This window comes from Salmo salar, chromosome ssa22, assembly GCF_905237065.1.
Source record: "Salmo salar chromosome ssa22, Ssal_v3.1, whole genome shotgun sequence".
Taxonomy (NCBI): Eukaryota; Metazoa; Chordata; class Actinopteri; order Salmoniformes; family Salmonidae; genus Salmo; species Salmo salar.
In genome coordinates, this window is record NC_059463.1 from 29,542,063 (window position 1) to 29,563,064 (window position 21,002).

Consider the following 21,002-nt stretch of genomic DNA (forward strand, 5'->3'; position numbering starts at 1 on the left):
TTTCCGCTTGTGTTCACGTCACTTTGACTTTACGGAAACTGGTACATCATTTGAGATTGATTCCTGCCTTTGTGATCGCATTCCATCGCCAACACTCTCTTATCAAAAAGTTTGCTTAATAAATATAATTAGTTTTGAGTTTTAGACGGATATTTTCTTCCCACCTCATGATTTTGTAGCCTCTACTTGCAAGAGGGAATAAAACGTTACTCACACTTGCATTATTTCCAGAGGACTGTTTTTACTGATACGCAGGAAGAAAAGTTGAAAGAAAAGTTTGTGTAGCTCGACGGCTAACGTTTGTGTTTAGCTACCTATATTTCATCAAACATATTAATTAATTGTAACGCAAGGAGTTCAATGAATGAGGTTATTGAATATTAGTTTATCGTAAATGTTGTCAATTGTGTTGTGTCATTAACTTACTGAACGTAACTAGAGTTCAAGGCCCAGCCAGTAACGCTAGCTGCTGAGGTTGCGACAGGAGCAGATAACTAGCTACCAGTCATGGCAGACTCGAGCAACAACCACCCGAAGACTCTCAATTTTAATGTGGGGGTACTTGGGCATGTCGACAGCGGAAAGACGTCGCTTGCCAGGGCGCTCAGCAGCACAGCGTCGACGGCTGCCTTTGACAAGAACCCCCAGTCCCGAGAGAGAGGCATCACCCTGGATCTCGGCTTCTCCTCCTTCACCGTGGACCTCCCCGAGCAGCTGCGGGAGGACCCCGGGGGCCACGGCTACGACAAACTGCAGTTCACGCTGGTGGACTGTCCTGGACACGCGTCCCTCATTCGCACCATCATTGGGGGTGAGAGAAGTGAATGAGGAGAATATCATATTACTGCAGAGAGAAATCGATACCCTAACCATAGTAGCAAGACAGCAAATGTTCAGGTGTTGACACCTGTGTAACGGTGGAGATCCCATCACTCACACTAAATGACTGTACATGACATGTAGTGACACATTTCAACTGTCCAGTCAGCTGTCTGACAGCTCCTGGTACTCTAGCCATGAGTTTGACAGCCAGCTTCAATTATGGCAAATGGGAACATACTGGGACTGCAGAATAAAGAGTACACATAAACCTGATACAAATATACATTATTTCTTGACTCAACCATTTAATGCAGCCATTACATGGTTAACCCACACTGATTGACTGGCCCCTCCACTAGCCTGTGGCTTGGCAAGGAAGAGAGAGAGGAGGAATGGGTAGAAGTCTCCAGGAGGACAAGTGACTTCCTTACGCCCCAGCTAAATCCTGCTTAGTCATTCCCCCTCTCTTTCTTGCTACGATCTCTCTCTCCACTCCTGAGGAGTGTTTGTAGGCTTTATCCACATTTTTATTATTTTGGTTTTATTATTTCTAGGTAAGGAATTTACTATGTATGCCGTAAGTGGAGACTGCTTTGACAGGGCTGAGAGGCGAAGGTGCATTGGTGGGAGAAGAAGATTGGAGCTGAAGGAAAGCAGGATAAGGAGAGCACACACACAGTGGGAGTGTGGCCTGAGTCAGTGTATATGGCTGGTAGTTGGCTATATAAATCCAGTGTGTCCCTGTGGATGGCACATGCTGTGGATTAGGGCGGAAGGAAGGTGTGGGGATCAGGGTATGTAATCAACTTCCTCTCCTGTCCCCAATGGGGAGAGCACAGGATAGAAGGAAAGCCAAAGAGAGGCAGAGAAAATAGGGGAGCACAGGAAAGAAAGACTGCCAAAGTGAAGGAAAGAAAAGAGGGAGAGGAAAGACAACCAAGTGAGCTGGGGCTCTAATTTCAGCCCTCTAGCCCTTCTCCCTTCTCTACATCTTTACCCTTTGTACCCTCCGTCATCTCTCACCCTCTTCGTTATTATTCTTGGTTGTCTGTTGCTGTTTCTCCATTGATTGCGCAACTTATGACAGGTCATATGGGCCCTGTGTAGATAAGCTGTAACCATGCAGTGCTGAGTGGTCACAATCATTTCACTGAAGTATTTGGACTGGGGTGTTTATTATAGACAAGCCATATAGCATACGTAAGTCTAATTGTGTGTGTGTGTGTGTGTGTGTGTGTGTGTGTGTGTGTGTGTGTGTGTGTGTGTGTGTGTGTGTGTGTGTGTGTGTGTGTGTGTGTGTGTGTGTGTGTGTGTGTGTGTGTGTGTGTGTTTCAGGGGCTCAGATCATAGACTTGATGATGCTGGTGGTAGATGTGGTGAAGGGGATCCAGACCCAGACAGCAGAGTGTCTGCTGATAGGAGAGCTGACCTGCCCCCGCATGGTGGTCATTCTCAACAAGACTGACCTGCTGCCGCCCAACAAGAGACAGACCGCCATCGACAAGATGACCAAGAGACTGCACAAGACACTGGAGAACACCAGGTAACACACACACCAGGCCCCCAGTGTCCTTTCTGGAGCGTGAAGTCACCAGTTCTGCTGGTCGGCTACTATGTAGGAACCTAGCGGTGCCAAAAGCTCTGGGCCTGTAACCACAATGCATTTCAGAGGAGAACATTTGTCCTAAGTGCTGAGAATAGAGACATTTTACTCCTACTCCTACGGGTAAAAATAAAGCTATGCAGGGAAGGCTTTAGTCAACAGAGATACCAAGTCGACAGATTATTTAGGACACCTCATAAGCTGTCCTAACCGGTTAATAGTTACCAGCAGGTGTCTTGATAATAGAAAAGTGGTTCCTGCACCACATGCAACTGCTTTGGAGTTGTTGAAAGAATGTTTAGATATTTCTATATGATAAATCTATAAATAATGTAGACCTTCATGCTCGTCTTTCACAATGATTTCACATGAGGCCTATTACACATGATAAGCCTAAATAATTAGAACCACTAGGCTAATAAATATGTCTAATTGGGCATGTCTATAAGTTGGGAAATTGAAGGAATCTAGGGCTTATGTTAACTTTGATTGTTTGATGAAAATGATAGACCTTTCAAACATTGTATGCAACATTATCAGCAAGTGACATTGATGCCTACTGTGCCAAATCGATTTAGATATGTTAAACAGGAGTGACGAGTGTGTTGATATAATGGTAATTGTCAAAATTCCGCTTTTAACAACCATCAGAATTGGTTAAAAAAGTTTATGCATGCCAACATATTAAGCAATCATTAAGAGTAGGCAAAGTGATGGTGTCCGTCGGAAATTATATAACATTTTACCATTGAAACGTTTGATCATTCACTGTGGTTGTCTGAAGAAACACGTGCTATAGAGTTCACAGCTGGCGACGCCTCATCAGGATTGGTTATTCCCCAATTTGCAGCATGTCAATGGGCGTCATCACCATCTTTCCTTTGTGGTACCTCAACTGTTGTGATTACCAGCTTGGTCTTTAAACAGGTTTTAACAGGATTCTAAGAATGTTTCTGAGATGCTTTGTGGATATGGGCCCAGGTCTGACCTAGAAAGCCTGTAAATTACGATCGGCAGTATTGCCAAACACATTTTGTTTAGACAGCTGTTTATGCTGTAAAATGTGAATTGAATGAAATAGTGATCCATTCTGACTACTACATTTGTCGTCACACAGGATCAGGTGCTGACACAGACCAATCATGGCCTGCAGGCTATTAGGAGGCTCCATAGACATTAAGGCAGGATGAAAATGACTACATCGACCATGATCCTTTGCTACTTATTGCCACTTTCACTATGATCCTTAGCTATTTTCTGGGGTGCCATTCAGCCCCATTCAGCAATAATGGTGTGCTTCAAATTGAAATACTACCAACTTCATGCGCCATCGCGAGTTTTCCAAAGGAATACATGGATGACATCAATGCTATCACTGTCTTTTGGTTTTAATGTCTATGACACACACACACACAATAATTCTAACCCTTGTTTCATCCCCTGTTGGATAGATTTAAAGACTGTCCTGTGATTGCCTTGTCAGCAAAGCCTGGGGGTCCTGAGGCCCCTGAAACAGAGGAGCCCCATGGAGTGCCTGAGTTAATAGAGGTAAAGACCCTAGACACACTGGTGCCCCAGGAAGTGCCTGAGTTAATAGAGGTAAAGACCCTGGACACACTGGTGCCCCAGGAAGTGCCTGAGTTAATAGAGGTAAAGACCCTGGACACACTGGTGCCCCAGGAAGTGCCTGAGTTAATAGAGGTAAAGACCCTGGACACACTGGTGCCCCAGGAAGTGCCTGAGTTATTAGAGGTAAAGACCCTGGACACACTGGTGCCCCAGGAAGTGCCTGAGTTAATACATGTAAAGACCCTGGACACACTGGTGCCCCAGGACGTGCCTGAGTTAATAGAGGTAAAGACCCTGGACACACTGGTGCCCCAGGACGTGCCTGAGTTAATAGAGGTAAAGACCCTGGACACACTGGTGCCCCAGGAAGTGTCTGCGCTATCAGCAGTTTGGCTTAATATTCTGACTGATGTTTAGAAGCCTTCAATGGTACACACAGTATGATTCAGTAAAAGGTCACTCTTACAGAACAAAGACATATGACAGACACTGTCAGGTCAGGGGTTCTGCCCTATAATTAAATCACAATAGACACTGTCAGGAAGTGTTGATTAAACCACAGGATACACACTCAACACTACTATATGGCTCTCTGTGTGTATGACTCTGAATCACACTCATGCCTACAAGGACGTTACAATGTTATGAGAGCAGTTTTGACTTTGGAGTGTGTGTGTTTGTGTTTATGTGTATGTGTGTGTCCTAGTTGTTGAAGAGCCAGACGTACCTCCCTCACAGAGATCCGGGTGGAGCTCTGCTGATGGCTGTGGACCACTGCTTCTCCATCCGTGGTCAGGGCACTGTCATGACCGGAACCATCCTACAGGGGGCGCTGGCTGTCAACGACACTGTGGAGATCCCTGCGCTCAAGGTATGGTCACTTACCACAGAACACTGATGTACATGACCACTAAAATAAGTCTTGATCAGTGGTTCTCAACCTCAATCCCCCATGTCTATAGACCAGAAACCATTATTTGTGACATTGCAGAACATTTGCGTGCATTAGCCAATTTAATTAGTTGTAATTTTAGTTGATGTGGTCCTATAAAGAGACTATAGCATGATGGTAGTCCCTGCTTCCAGAAAGGTTGAGAATCATTGATGTAGTAGAAGAGCCCTGACTCAGATGACCTGGATGGCTGGAGTAGAAGATAAAAGCTACAGATATTTTTTGGGAAGTTCAGAAGTTGACTGCAAGGGGAGGGATGGGGGTGGAGGATGTGTCTGTGTGTTTTTGGGTAGACTGGGGACGAGGGGTGGGGTATTGGCAGTACAGGAGCTGGCTAATTTAGACCAGATGCAGTCACTCACACTTGTAGGCCAGCCCAGTTTATTAAACCTTACTATCAACTGGTGTCATCATAACATCCTCCACTGGGTGGCGGCAGAACCCTGGATAAACCAGCAGGTAGTCTCAGCGTTCAGTGTCAGAGAAAAATGGTGGTTAGGCCACACCGACCATACTCACCCACTCACAACATAAAAACAACACTCAAAGATTATTCTGTTCTACACTGAACAAAAAATATAAACGCAACATGTAAAGTGTTAGTCCCATGTGTCATGAGCTGAAATAAAAGATCCCAGAAATATTCCATACGCACAGGAAGCTTATTTCTGTCATTCTCTGTTAGTGAGAATTTCTCCTTTGCCAAAATAGGTGTGGCATATCAATAAGCTGATTAAACAGCACAATCATTACACAGGTGCACCTTGTGTTGGGACAATAAAAGGCCACTCTAAAACGTGCAGTTTTGTCACACAATGCAACAGATGTCTCAAGTTTTGAGGGAGTGTGCGATTGGCATGCTGACTGCAGGAATGGCCACCAGAGCTGTTGCCAGAAAATGTAATGTTAATTTCTCTACCATAAGCCTACCATGTGTAACCACGCCAGCCCAGGACCTCCACATCCGGCTTCTTCACCTGTGGGAAGATCTGAGATCAGCCACCCGGACAGCTGGTGAAACTGTGGGTTTGCATAACCAAATAATTTCTACACAAACTGTCAGAATCCATCTCAGGGAAGCTCCACTTTACTGTGCAGATGTCAGACAGCGTGTAGGCTTGTGTGGGCGAGCGTTTTGCTGATGTCAGCTTTGTGAACAGAGAGCACCATGGTGGGGGTATGGGCAACAAACTTAATTGCATTTTATCGATGGCCATTTGAATGCACAGAGGTACCGTGACGAGATCCTGAGGCCCATTGTTGTGACATTCATCCGCTGCCATCACCTCATGTTTCAGCATGACAATGCACGACCCCATGTCGTAAGGATCTGTACACAATTCCTGGAAGCTGAAAATGTTCTCGTTCTTCCATGGCCTGCATACTCACCAGACATGTCACCCATTGAGCATGTTTGGGATGCTCTGGATCAACGTGAATGTGTCCCAGTTCCCGCCAATATCCATCAACTTCGCACAGCCATTGAAGACTGTATGCTAAGGAGATGTCACACTGCGTGAGGTAAATGGTGGTGACACCAGATACTGACTGGTTTTCTGATCCACCCCCCTACCTTTTTTAGGTATCTTTGACCAACAGATGTATATCTGTATTCCCAGTCATGTGAAATCCATAGATTAGGGCTTAATAAATGTATTTCAATTGACTGAACTCCTTATATGGACTGTAACTCAGTAAAATCATTGAAATTGTTGCATGTTGCATTTTATATTTTTGTTCAGTGTAATATTGTACATGTTCATACTTCATAATCTGTCAATTGCATACCTAACCTTGCACAAACAATCAATAGAGCTGGTGAGTTAGTTTGACCGTCTCTCTTTGTTTGTCTTTTAACCCCTAGGTGACCAAGAAAGTGAAGTCAGTTCAGATGTTCCGGCGGCCGGTGGCCGGGGCCATGCAGGGTGACCGGGTGGGTGTGTGTGTGACCCAGTTTGACCCTAAACTGCTAGAACGGGGGGTGGTGTGTACCCCTGGTTCCCTACACACTCTCCACGCAGCCCTCATCTCTGTCAGAAAGATTGGCTACTTCAAGGGTTCCCTGGCCACCCGCGCCAAGTTCCACATCACCGTGGGACATGAGACTGTCATGGCCAGGGTCACCTTCTTCGGTCTGCCGCCTGGAGAGACCCACCAGACCTCCACCACGGACCCCCAGCTACCCACCTTAGACCCCCACGCCTCTGAGCCAGACCGTAGACCCCTGGACACACCCTTCTCCTTTGACCGGGAGTACTTCCACCAGGATGAGTATGTGATTGGCCAACGGCAGGCCGGAGGGGCGGGACAAGACCCGGAGCAGTGGGCGCTGCTGGAGTTTGAGCGTCCAGTCACATGTCCCACTCTCTGCCTGGTGATTGGCTCCAAGCTGGACACAGACATTCACGCCAACGCGTGCCGACTGGCGTTCCAGGGGCGTCTGCTGGAGGGTTTTGAAGAGAAGAGCTACTCTGAGACTACACTACCCAGACTACGTATCTACAAGACCAAACACAAAGAGGGACAGGTGGAGAGGGTGAGTGGACCCCCTGCCACACACAGACACATCTTCCACCCCCTCACTCCTCTAATAGTCTGAACACACACACCCAACTCCCATCAGTCTTCCTGCTTGGCTCTCTGTCCTTGTTCCTCTGCCCCCCTCCCCTCCCCCTCTCCTTCCTGTCTTCTGGTCCTTGTTCCTCTAACCCCCTCTCCTTCCTGTCTTCTGGTCCTTGTTCCTCTAACCCCCTCCCCCTCTCCTTCCTGTCTTCTGGTCCTTGTTCCTCTAACCCCCTTCCCCTCTCCTTCCTGTCTTCTGGTCCTTGTTCCTCTAACCCCCTTCCCCTCTCCTTCCTGTCTTCTGGTCCTTGTTACTCTAACCCCCTTCCCCTCTCCTTCCTGTCTTCTGGTCCTTGTTCCTCTAACCCCCTCCCCCTCTCCTTCCTGTCTTCTGGTCCTTGTTCCTCTACCCTCCTCCCCCTCTCCTTCCTGTCTTCTGGTCCTTGTTCCTCTACCCTCCTCCCCCTCTCCTTCCTGTCTTCTGGTCCTTGTTTCTCTACCCTCCTCCCCCTCTCCTTCCTGTCTTCTGGTCCTTGTTCCTCTACCCTCCTCCCCCTCTCCTTCCTGTCTTCTGGTCCTTGTTACTCTAACCCCCTTCCCCTCTCCTTCCTGTCTTCTGGTCCTTGTTTCTCTACCCCTTCCCCTCTCCTTCCTGTCTTCTGGTCCTTGTTTCTCTACCCCTTCCCCCTCTCCTTCCTGTCTTCTGGTCCTTGTTTGGCTGTTTCTCATTGTGGACACACACACACACACACACACACACGAGTCCCGGCGATGTGGCGTGGAGAAGAATGCAGGGACTTTGCGTGTGCTGGGCTGTGACACAGGCATGTGTCCCCCTGACGCCAGCGGCAACAGCCAGACTGGTGCTGTTTGTACCTGAGTGGCACAGGAATATACCCACATCCACATGGCTCTCTGCATTCCCCCCAGCCCTCACTCTGGCCCCTGCTCTCTCGCTCTCATCTCTCTCTCTCTTTTGAGTCCTCAATCCATTATGCTTTTCCATCTCTCACCTTTACCGTCTTTCTCCCTGGCTCCATCTCGCTCTTGTAATATCTTCAATTACTTATTTTGTCATTTAATTCAACACACTTTCTCTGGCTCTTCTGTTGTTCCTCAGTTTGTCTTCCCCTTTTGACTCATAAGAGTCTTATCTGCCTCGTTGCTCCTGCCTGTCTGTCTGTTTCAGTGTTGTCTGCAGCCAGCAGCGTGTCTGTGTGTACACCCTCTCTCAGGATCACTCACAGTTCAGAGGTCAAGTGTGTGGACAAGTTTTACTGCTGTTAGGCTGTTACACATAGGTCGTTGACCCTGAGGTTGATCCTCTCCCTGTGAGGTCAGACTCAGGTCTTGTGACGTGAGTTCCCCTCCTAGAATGAGGAAGTCCTAATTGTTAGAATGTTTTCTAAGAGGACAAATATCTGCGTTTGAGATATGACTTTGTCATCCCTTAGTCACTGAGTTAGAGTTATTTTATTAGGATCCCCGTTAGCAGTTGTAAATGCAGCAGCTACTCTTCCTGGGTCCACACAGAACATGACCTAATACAGAACAAAAATAAACAGAACAGCTCAAGGACAGAACATACATTTAAAATAAGAGTATAATTTTAACAATCTGTAGCTTATCAGCGGTGACGCAACAGTCAGAACCGAACGTCAGAGTGAGCGAGGGAAGGAGCGGTGCCCTCCCTTTATCGGATCAGTGACGGGTGAGAGAGTCTCCGTGATGGACAGATACAAAACAGAAGAAAAATGCGAAGAGGAATGCGAGGATAGACAGACGGCAGTCCTAGGGGAATGTGGCTCATGCCAGCGTTGGGTTGGGATGGGACAAAACAGTGTCATGGTGGGGTCAGCCACCCCCCCACCAGTCACTATGGCGACAGAGTGGCAGCATGGCAACACACGAGATCATGCAGTAGTGTGTGTGTTAGATCAGAGCGGAACATGAAAAACAAACACACTGACCTCTCTTATACTGTCTGCCTCAAATCATTAAGGGATATGCTGGAACGTTGGTATTGGTGGTATTGGTATTATTTGTAGGATATTTGCTTGTATTTGTTACAGGAAGCTGCTCATTTAATGATAATATTATTTAGGCGTATTACATTACAATAATTATATTTTGTTGCATCTGTCATTGGTGCCTCTCTCAAGTCTCCTCCTTCTTCTGGTCAGGTGACAGACGACTACACTGTGATTGGCCGAAACCTGTTCAAGAAGGAGACCAACCTGCAGTTGTTTGTGGGGTTAAAGGTCACGCTGTCGACAGGCGAGGCGGGGGTCATCGAGGGCGGCTTCGGACAGAGCGGGAAGTTTAAGATTCGGGTGCCAGGTACGTAGGGATGGGCCTGTATGAATGTGTTAATGATTAAACAGACCTCGCCGCTGATCGGTTTAAAGCAGCGTATGATCACATCTGACCAACGGATATCAGCCATTTTCTATGAATTTCCTGCTGTTTGTACATGTTGAAACACCACCACCATTCGTTGACACCCAGCAGTACTGCACATGGCCTCCGTTCATTATGCTCTGTCTTTCCTTCTACTTCCCGTGGTTGTCCGTGGTCCGTTCGTTGTCAGGATCAGGATGTGGTGTGCTGGGAATCCCTCTCCAGGATTCCTCTGGGGGTAGCTCTGGTTCCGGGGTAGTCTGCACCCTGTTTATTTTACCTTCTGTCGCTCCACTCACCTCCGACCCACAGATAGGCTCCACACTGGGCCCGGTGGGAAGAGAAAACAAAAACATTTAGAAAGAGAACCATACCTACTTCCTCTCAACTCACTCACACTGGCGTACACACTCGCAAACATGCTCTTATATATACACTCACATACCTGGCTAGTCACTTAAGACATTCAGCATGCTCATTGATCATTCACTCTCATAGTTTGCCCTCTGTGTGTTCTTCTGACCTCTCGCTACTCTGGGTGTGCTTCTGTGTGCTTCCTTTCTCTCATTGTTTTTCGCCCCTTCAGGGCACATGATTCAAAATGGAGAAAGTGAGGGAGAGAAAGGAAAAGAGGGCTAGTTAGATTTGAGTGAGTCTTTGAAGGCCCCCCAGACCCCTCACAACCTCCCCCTTCACACACACTACTGTCCAATTCCCCCCCGCAACCTGCCCTGACCCCAAACTCATCCCCTGCAAGCCCCTTAGGGCCACCAGCCTGGCACTAGACGGCTATTCTAGAGGAGGAGAGAGAGGTGGACAGATTGAGGGAATGGAGCAGAGGAGGGGGATAGCTGTCATTTAGGCTTTGAAGTATAGATCTTCTCCGGTCTAATAAGTTGGACCCAAGGACCATCGGACCGATTTAAAAAGAAATGAGGTACCTGAACGGACCCGAGGACCATCGGACCGATTTAAAAAGAAATGAGGTACCTGAATGGACCCAAGGACCATCGGGTTCAGGTCTGATGACATCAAGATCTAGATCCGGCCTGTACCCGATTGGACCGGGTGATGATAAAAATATGTTTATCAACCAAGTTGATCTTCTGGTTAACAAATAGATCTTTATATGTTGGCTATAGGCTATGGGTCCTCTCAGCTCAATCAGCTGTAGTTGCATAGACCCAAGGACAATCAAACAGGACCCAACCTGGACCCGAGGGAAAAGTTTGATTTATGAATCCAGACCCTCTCGGGTATTCAGGTCACATTTTACATTTGAGTCATTTAGCAGACGGTCTTATTCAGAGCGACTTACAGTAGTGAGTTCATATATACATCGGACCTCTACTTTGTCTATGTGATATGTAAGCCTGTAATTAAAAGGATAAAATACATGTTCATTATGTTGTTTAATGCAAAAAACAACTTGTTCTATGTTTGTGGTGACAGCTTTAGGAGGATAATTCAGTGTCTGTTGTAATTATGCTGAATAAGGGGGCGTGTGTGTGCTGACTCCATTTACAACAAAAAATAAAGGATTTTATTTGAAATTACATCACACTGATTAATTTGTGTGTGTGAGAGGTGTGAGCTAAGGCCAAGTGAGTTCTGTAGATCAGAGATTCATTCTGCCTGGCCTGTAACCATAACAACCTCCTCGGTGGCGCCATGTGATGCGGGTAGATGAGGTCAGCCAGTGCGACGGTTTGCTCAGGGAACATTTCTCACCTCTACGTGAGTGGAACAACAAGCAAACAAACATGTCAAACGCACACACACACACAGGAAGAGATGCCCCAGAGGAATCCACAGCACGCGCCCAGTCGCCTGAGGACTGTCAGACATCAGCGTAAATGTCAGCCAGAACAGAACCGCCACACAGAACCCTGACAGAGAGACAGAGTCAAGGTTCTTTCACGACCTTGAGTGTGAAACGGGAACCGTGAGACAAGACCACAACTGCTTAATAAGTTAAGGAGACTATGACTGGTGGGACATGGTTGCATGTGTGATTGGATGCCCAATCTGGAGCGTAAATGTCAGATGAAACATGACCATGGAATAGGACCGTGAGGCAGGACTATGACCCTTGTCTCCACTCTATCAGCAGCAGGATCAGGAGGCTGAGGTTGGCCATCCTGTTCAGGTTCAGCAGACCACAGTGGCTCCAGCATTGTCACTCTTTAAGTAGAGCAGAGAGGATCACTATCTATCTGTTCTCTCTCTCATCTCCTATCTTTGTCATCGTCAGTGTAAAGGGCAGATGTACTGTTGACCCTGAGTCACCACTATAGAGCAGTAAGAATGGGACTAGTGGTGTGGAGGTTTTTAAAAGTGACTTGTGTGCCCTAGAGTGATCTAGCGGTCTAAGCTGCTGCCTCCAGATCACATACACCGAGTATACCAAATATTAGGAACACCTTCCTACACTGAACAAAAATATAAACGCAACATGTAAAGTGTTAGTCCCATGTGTCATGAGCTGAAATAAAAGATTCCAGAAATATTCCATACTCATAGAATGCTTATTTCTGTCATTTTTGTGCACAAATTTGTTTACATCCCTGTTGGTGAGAATTTCTCCTTAGCCAAGATATGCCACACCTGTCAGGTGGATGGATTATCAAGAAACTGATTAAACAGCATTATCATTACACAGGTGCACCTTGTGCTGGGGACCATAAGGCCACCCTAAAATGTGCACTTGTCACACAACACAATGCCACAGATGTTTTTTTTTAATGTATTTTTATTTCACCTTTTATTTAACCAGGTAGGCCAGCTGAGAAAAGTTCTCATTTACAACTGAGACCTGACCAAGATAAAGCAAAGCAGTGTGACACTAACAACACAGTTACACATAGGATAAACAAATGTACAGTCAAAAACACAATAGAAAAATCTATGTACAGTGTGTGCAAATATAGTAAGGTTAGGGAGGTAAGGCAATAAATAGGCCATAGTGGCAAAATAATTACAATTTAGCATTAACACTGGAGTGATGGACGTGCAGATGATGATGTGCAAGTAGAGATACTGGGGTGCAAAAGAGCAAAAATCAATAATATGGGGATGGGGTAGTTGGGTGTGCTATTTACAGATGGGCTGTGTACAGGTACAGTGATCAGTAAACTGCTCTGACAGCTGATGCTTAAAGTTAGTGAGGGAGATATAAGTCTCCAGCTTCAGTAATTTTTGCAATTTGTTCCAGTCACTGGCGGCAGAGAACTGGAAGGAAAGGCGGCCAAAGGATGTGTTGGTTTTGAGGATGACCAGTGAAATATACCTGCTGGAGCGCGTGCTACGGGTGGGTGTTGCTATGGAGACCAGTGAGCTGAGATAAGGCCGAGCTTTAAGTAGCAAAGACTGATAGATGACCTGGAGCCAGTGGGTTTGGCGCCGAATATGTAGCGAGGGCCAGCCAACGAGAGCATACAGGTCACAGTGGTGGGTAGTTTATGGGGCTTTGGTGACAAAACGGATGGCAGAGAGTTGAAGGCTATTTTGTAAATTACATCGCCGAAGTCAAGGATCATTAGGATAGTCAGTTTTACGAGGGTATGTTTGGCAGCATGAGTGAAGGAGGCTTTGTTGCGAAATAGGAAGCCGATTCTAGATATAATTTTGGATTGGAGATGCTTAATGTGAGTCTGGAAGGAGAGTTTACAGTCTAACCAGACACCTAGGCATTTGAAGTTGTCCACATATTCTAAGTCAGAACCGTCCAGAGTAGTGATGCTAGGTGGGCAGGCAGGTGCGGGCAGCAATCGGTTGAAGAGCATGCATTTAGTTTTACTAGCATTTAAGAGCAGTTGGAGTCCAGGGAAAGAGTGTTGTATGGCATTGAAGCTCGTTTGGAGGTTTGTTAACACAGTGTCCAAGGAAGGGCCAGATGTATACAGAATGGTGTCGTCTGCGTAGAGGTGGATCAGAGAATCACCAGCAGCAAGAGCGATATCATTGATATATACAGAGAAAAGAGTAGGCCCGAGAATTGAACCCTGTGGCACCCCCATAGAGACTGCCAGAGGTCCGGACAACAGGCCCTCCGATTTGACACACTGAACTCTATCTGAGAAGTAGTTGGTGAATCAGGTGAGGCAGTCATTTGAGAAACCAAGGCTGTTGAGTCTGCCGATAAGAATGTGGTGATTGACAAGAGTCGAAAGCCTTGGCCAGGTCGACGAAAACGGCTGCACAGTACTGTGTTTTATCTATTGCGGTTATGGTATCGTTTAGAACCTTGAGAGTGGCTAAGGTGCACCCATGACCAGCTCTGAAACCAGATTGCATAGTAGAGAAGGTATGGTGGGATTCTAAATGGTCGGTGATCTGTTTGTTAACTTGGCTTTCGAAGACTTTAGAAAGGCAGGGCAGGATGGATATAGGTCTGTAACAGTTTGGGTCTAGAGTGTGTCCCCCTTTGAAGAGGGGGATGACCGTGGCAGCTTTCAAATCTTTGGGGATCTCAGACGATACGAAAGAGAGGTTGAACAGGCTAGTAATAGGTGTTGCAACAATTGTGGCGGATCATTTTAGAAGAGAGGGTCCAGATTGTCTAGCCCAGCTGATTTGTAGGGATACAGATTTTGCAGCTCTTTCAGAACATCAGGTATCTGGATTTGGGTGAAGGAGAAGGGGGGGGTGGGGCTTTGGCAAGTTGCTGCAGGGGGTGCAGAGCTGTTGGCCGGGTAGGGGAAAAATTGTTATTGAAATGATTGTAGATTTATCGGTGGTGACAGTATTTCCTGGCCTGTGGGCAGCTGGGCAGCTGAGAGGATGTGGTCTTATTCTCCATGGACTTTACGGTGTCCCAAAACTTTTTGGAATTAGTGCTACAGGATGCACATTTCTGTTTGGAAAAAGCTGGCCTTAGGAAAGCTAACTGACTGTGTATATTGGTTCCTGACTTCCCTGAAAAGTTGCATATCGCGGGGGCTATTCGATGTTAATGCAGTACGCCACAGGATGTTTTCTGCTCGTCAAGGGCAGTCAAGTCTGGAGTGAACCAAGGGCTATATCTGTTCTTAGTTCTACATTTTTTTAATGGGGCATGCTTATTTAAGATGGTGAGGAAAGCACTTTTAAAGAACAACCAGGCATTCTCTACTGACGGGATGAGGTCAATATCCTTCCAGGATACCCGGGCCAGCTCGATTAGAAAGGCCTGCTCTCTGAAGTGTTTTAGGGAGCTTTTGACAGTGATGAGGGGTGGTCTTGACGGACGCAGGCAATGAGGCAGTGATCGCAGAGATCCTGGTTGAAGACAGCAGAGGTGCGTTTAGAGGGCAAGTTGGTCAGGATGATATCTATGAGGGTGCCCATGTTTACTGATTTAGGGTTGTACCTAGTAGGTTCCTTGATCATTTGTGTGAGATTGAGGGCATTTAGCTTAGATTGTAGGACGTCCGAGGTGCTAAACATATCCCAGTTTAGGTCACCTAACAGTACGAACTCTGAAGATGGCTGGGGAGCAATCAATTCACATATGGTGTCCAGGGCACAGCTGGGGGCTGGGGGGGGTCTATAACAAGCGGCAACAGTGACAGACTTATTTCTGGAAAGGTGGATTTTTAAAAGTAGAATCTCTAATTGTTTGGGCACAGACCTGGATATTATGACAGAACTCTGCAGGCTATCTCTGCAGTAGATTGCAACTCCGCCCCCTTTGACAGTTCTATCTTGACGGAAAATGTTGTAGTTGGGGATGGCAATTTCTGAATTTTTGGTGGCCTTCCGAAGCCAGGTTTCAGATACGGCTAGAACATCAGGGTTGGCGGAGTGTGCTTAAGCAGTGAATAAAATATATATGCATAGTCACTTTAACTATACATTCACGTACATACTACCTTATTCCAGGATTTTTCTTTATTTTTACTATTTTCTTCATTGTAGAATAATATTGAAGACATGTAAACTATGAAATAACACATGGAATCATGTAGTAACCAAAAAAGTGTTAACCTCTATGGGCTAGGTGGGACGCTTGCGTCCCACCTACTCAACAGCCAGTTGAATCCTGTGGTGCGTTATTCAAATACCTTAGAAATGCTATTACTTCAATTTTTCAAAAATAGGACTATTTTACACCATTTTAAAGATAAGACTCTCGTTAATCTAACCACACTGTCCGATTTCAAAAAGGCTTTTTCAACGAAAGCAAAACATTAGATTATGTCAGCAGAGTACCCAGCCAGAAATAATCAGACACCCATTTTTCAAACTAGCATATAATGTCACATAAACCCAAACCACAGCTAAATGTAGCACTAACCTTTGATGATCTTCATCAGATGACAACCCTAGGACATTATGTTATACAATACATGCATGTTTTGTTCAATCAAGTTCATATTTATATCAAAAACCAGCTTTTTACATTAGCATGTGACTAGCATTCCCACCGAACACTGCCGGTGAATTTACTAAATTACTCACGATAAACGTTCACAAAAAGCATAACAATTATTTTAAGAATTATAGATACAGAACTCCTCTATGCACTCGATATGTCCGATTTTAAAATAGCTTTTCGGTGAAAGCACATTTTGCAATATTCTCAGTAGATAGCCCGGCATCACAGGGCTAGCTATTTAGACACCCAGCAAGTTTAGCACTCATCAAAGTCAGATTTACTATAAGAAAAATTGTATTACCTTTGTTGTCTTCGTCAGAATGCACTCCCAGGACTTCTACTTCAATAACAAATGTTGGTTTGGTCCAAAATAATCCATCGTTATATCCAAACAGCGGCGTTTTGTTCGTGCGTTCAAGACACTATCCGAAAGGGTAAATAAGGGTGGCGAGCATGGCGCAATTCGTGACAAAAAAATTCTAAATATTCCATTACCGTACTTCGAAGCATGTCAACCGCTGTTTAAAATCAATTTTTATGCCATTTTTCTCATAAAAAAGCGATAATATTCCGACCGGGAATCTGCGTTTAGGTAAACAGACAAAGGAAAAGAAAGCATTCGGTCGACGCGGGCACGCGCCTAAGCCCATAGTACTCTGAGTGGCCACTTGCCAAAAGCGATAAAGTGTTTCAGCCAGAGCCTGCCTCGATATCGTTCAGCTTTTTCCCGGGCTCTGAGACCCTATGGAAGCCGTAGGAAGTGTCACGTTATTGCACAGATCCTGAGTCTTCAATAAAAAGAGCCAAGATGAAACACTACTTCTCAGACAGGCCACTTCCTGCGTGAAATCTTCTCAGGTTTTGGCCTGCCATATGAGTTCTGTTATACTCACAGACACCATTCAAACAGTTTTAGAAACTTTAGGGTGTTTTCTGTCCAAAGCCAATAATTATATGCATATTCTAGTTACTGGGCAGGAGTAGTAACCAGATTAAATCGGGTACGTTTTTTATCCGGCTGTGTCAATACTGCACCCTAGCCCTAACAGGTTAAACAAAACAACATATTTCAGATTCTTCAAAGTAGCCACCCTTTGCCTTCATGACAGCTTTGCCCACTCTTGGCATTCTCACAACCAGCTTCATGAGGTAGTCCCCTGGAATGCATTTCAATTTAACGGGCCTTCTTAACCTCTCTGGGCTAGGTGGGACGAATTCGTCCCACCTACGTAACAGCCAGTTGAATCCTGTGGCGCGATTTTCAAAACGTTTGAAATGCTATTACTTCAATTTCTCAAACATATGACTATTTTACAGCTATTTAAAGACAAGACTCTCGTTAATCTAACCACACTGTCCGATTTCAAAAAGGCTTTACAACGAAAGCAAAACATTAGATTATGTCAGCAGACTACCCAGCCAGAAATAATCAGACACCCATTTTTCAAGCTAGCATATAATGTCACAAAAACCCAGAAGACAGCTAAATGCAGCACTAACCTTTGATGATCTTCATCAGATGACAACCCTAGGACATTATGTTATACAATACATGCATGTTTTGTTCAATCAAGTTCATATTTATATCAAAAAACAGCTTTTTACATTAGCATGTGACGTTTAGAACTAGCATACCCCCCGCAAACTTCCGGGGAATTCGCTAACAATTTACCAAATTACTCACGATAAACGTTCACAAAAAGCATAACAATTATTTTAAGAATTATAGATACAGAACTCCTCTATGCACTCGATATGTCCGATTTTAAAATAGCTTTTCGGATGAAGCACATTTTGCAATATTCTAAGTACATAGCCCGGCATCACAGGGCTAGCTATTTAGACACCCAGCAAGTTTAGCATTCACCATAATCAGATTTACTATAAGAAAAATGGTCTTACCTTTCCTGTTCTTCGTCAGAATGCACTCCCAGGACTTCTACTTCAATAACAAATGTTGGTTTGGTCCCAAATAATCCATCGTTATATCCGAATAGCGTCGTTTTGTCCGTGCGTTCCAGAAACTATCCGAAATGGTAAATAACGGTCGCGCGCATGGCGCATTTCGTGACAAAAAATTCTAAATATTCCTTTACCGTACTTCGAAGCATGTCAACCGCTGTTTAAAATCAATTTTTATGCCATTTTTCTCGTAGAAAAGCGATAATATTCCGACCGGGAATCTCCTTTTCGGCAAACAGAGGAAAAAATCACAAAGACGGGGCGGCCAGGTCACGCGCCTAAGCCCACAGTCCCTTGATCGGCCACTTGAGAAAGGCGATAATGTGTTTCAGCCTGGGGCTGGGATGACGACATTCTGTTTTTTCCCGGGCTCTGAGCGCCCATGGACGACGTAGGAAGTGTCACGTTAGAGCAGAGATCCTTTGTAAAAGATAGAGATGGCAAAGAAGTTCCAGAAATGGTCAGACAGGCCACTTCCTGTAAAGGAATCTCTCAGGTTTTGACCTGCCATTTGAGTTCTGTTATACTCACAGACACCATTCAAACAGTTTTAGAAACTTTAGGGTGTTTTCTATCCATATATAATAAGTATATGCATATTCTAGTTACTGGGTAGGATTAGTAACCAGATTAAATCGGGTACGTTTTTTATCCAGCCGTGAAAATACTGCCCCCTAGCCCCAACAGGTTAACCTCTATGGGCTAGGTGGGACGCTTGCAACAGCCAGTGGAATGACTATTTTACACCATTTTAAAGACAAGTCTCTCGTTAATCTAACCACACTGTCCGATTTCAAAAAGGCTTTACAACGAAAGCAAAACATTAGATTATGTCAGCAGAGTACCCAGCCAGAAATAATCAGACACCCATTTTTCAAGCTAGCATATAATGTCACATAACCCCAAACCACAGCTAAATGCAACACTGTGTGAATCAGGCCTTCATGTTCAAACTGCTGCAAAGAAACCACTACTAAAGGACACCAATAAGAAGAAGAGACTTGCTTGGGCCAAGAAACAAAAGCAATGGACATTAGACCGGTGGAAATCTGTTCTTTGGTCTGATGATTCCAACTTTGTGATTTTTGGTTCTAACCGCCGTGTCTTTATGAGATGCTGAGTAGGTGAACAGATGATCTCCGCATGTGTGGTACCCATCGATGAGGCATGGAGGAGGAGGTGTGATGATGTGGGGGTGCTTTGCTGGTGACGCTGTCTGTGATTTTATTTAGAATTCAAGGCACACTTAACCAGCATGGCTACCAAAGCATTCTGCAGTAATACACCATCCCATCTGGTTTGCGGCTAGTGGAACTATCATTTGTTTTTCAACAGGACAATGACCCAACACACCTCCAGGCTGTGTAAGGGCTATTTGACCAAGAAGGAGAGTGATGGAGTGCTGCATCAAATGACCTGACCTCAACCCAATTGATATGGTTTGGGATAAATTGGACCTTAGAGTGGAAAAGCAGCCAACAATTGCTCAGCATGTGTGGGAACTCCTTTGAGACTCGGGGCCTTCCCTGTAGCTCAGTTGGTAGAGCATGGTGTTTGCAACACCAGGGTTGTGGGTTCGCTTCCCACGGGGGGCCAGCACAGAAAAAAAAAGGTATGAAATGTATGCATTCACTACTGTAAGTCGCTCTGGATAAGAGCGTCTGCTAAATGACTAAAATGTAAAAATGTAAATGTTGGAAAAGCATTCCAGGTGAAGCTGGTTGAGAGAATTACAAGTGTGTGTAAAGATGTCATCAAGGCAAAGGGTGGCTACTTTGAAGAATCTAAAATCGAACATATTTTGATTTGTTTAACACGTTTTTGGTTACTACATGATTCCATATGTGTTATTTCATAGTTTTGATGTCTTCACTATTATTCTACAATGCACAAAATAGTAAAAATAAATTAAAACCCTTGAATTAGGTGTTCAAACTTTTGACTGGTAATGTATACATATTTAATTCCTCTGTCCTATCCAATAAACAAATGATATGTGAAGACTTTTTTTTAAAGGGGGGGAAATATGACTTGTATAAACTAACAGCAATTCTAATGCTAATATGAATTATCTCTCTCTATATCTCTCCCTCTCTCTCTTCCCTATTCCCTCTCTCTTCTCTTCAGAGGGTCTCAGTCTAGAGACTAAGCAGCTCCTCTCCTCCTCTGCCAAGAAGAGAGTTAAGGGTGGGGCTAAGGGGGAACCAGCCAAAGAGGATGATGCCAAGACAGACTCTCAGCCAATCTGCATCAACCTCCGATTCAAGAGATACGTCTTTGACCCCCACAAGAAGATGGTTCAGATCTGACCTCTGCAGCAGCAGCTATAGGATGAGACCTTTGATGTAGTGTAAAAAAATAAATTGTGCGTAAAAGCTGATCTCCGTTCACCGGGAAAGTATTGCTCACTATATTTTCAATGCATTTTTCTGCGATCGTCGCAGCGGTCTAAGGCACTGCATCTCAGTGCAAGAAGCGTCACTACAGTCCAAGGTTCGATTACAGGCTGTATCACATCTGGACGTGATTGGGAGTCCCATAGGGCGGCTCACAATTGACCCAGTGTCGTCAGAATTTGGCCGGGGTAGGCTGTCATTGTAAATAAGAATTTGTTCTTAACTGACTTGCCTAGTTAAATAAAGGTTCAATTTAAAAAATAAATAAAAATGTAAACAAAAAAAGGTGCGTAAGCGTCGTTTGTGTGCGTTTTTTCCCTCCGCTATACCACTGGATAAGACCATGTTACAGTGATGATGGATAGAGGAGAGAGAGGA

General features: G+C 45.1%; 1 protein-coding gene across 3 annotated transcripts; it reads left to right on the forward strand.

Moving 5' to 3' along the window:
* The first annotated feature begins 62 nt into the window (after nucleotides 1-62).
* eefsec (eukaryotic elongation factor, selenocysteine-tRNA-specific) lies at nucleotides 63-20,767 on the forward strand. 3 transcript variants are annotated; one of them, XM_014167119.2, is made up of 7 exons: nucleotides 63-811; nucleotides 2,158-2,365; nucleotides 3,877-3,973; nucleotides 4,701-4,865; nucleotides 6,811-7,482; nucleotides 9,692-9,848; nucleotides 10,099-11,464. In XM_014167119.2, exons 1-7 carry the CDS (start codon nucleotides 508-510, stop codon nucleotides 10,266-10,268), a joined length of 1,773 nt encoding a protein of 590 aa, XP_014022594.2. In that variant the 5' UTR covers nucleotides 63-507; the 3' UTR covers nucleotides 10,269-11,464. The 3 variants fall into 3 exon arrangements, with proteins under 3 accessions (XP_014022594.2, XP_045561141.1, XP_014022593.2); XM_045705185.1 differs by lacking the exon at nucleotides 10,099-11,464 and adding an exon at nucleotides 19,564-19,821 and having other exon boundaries at nucleotides 65-811; XM_014167118.2 differs by lacking the exon at nucleotides 10,099-11,464 and adding an exon at nucleotides 20,356-20,767 and having other exon boundaries at nucleotides 67-811.
* The last annotated feature ends 235 nt before the right edge of the window (nucleotides 20,768-21,002 follow it).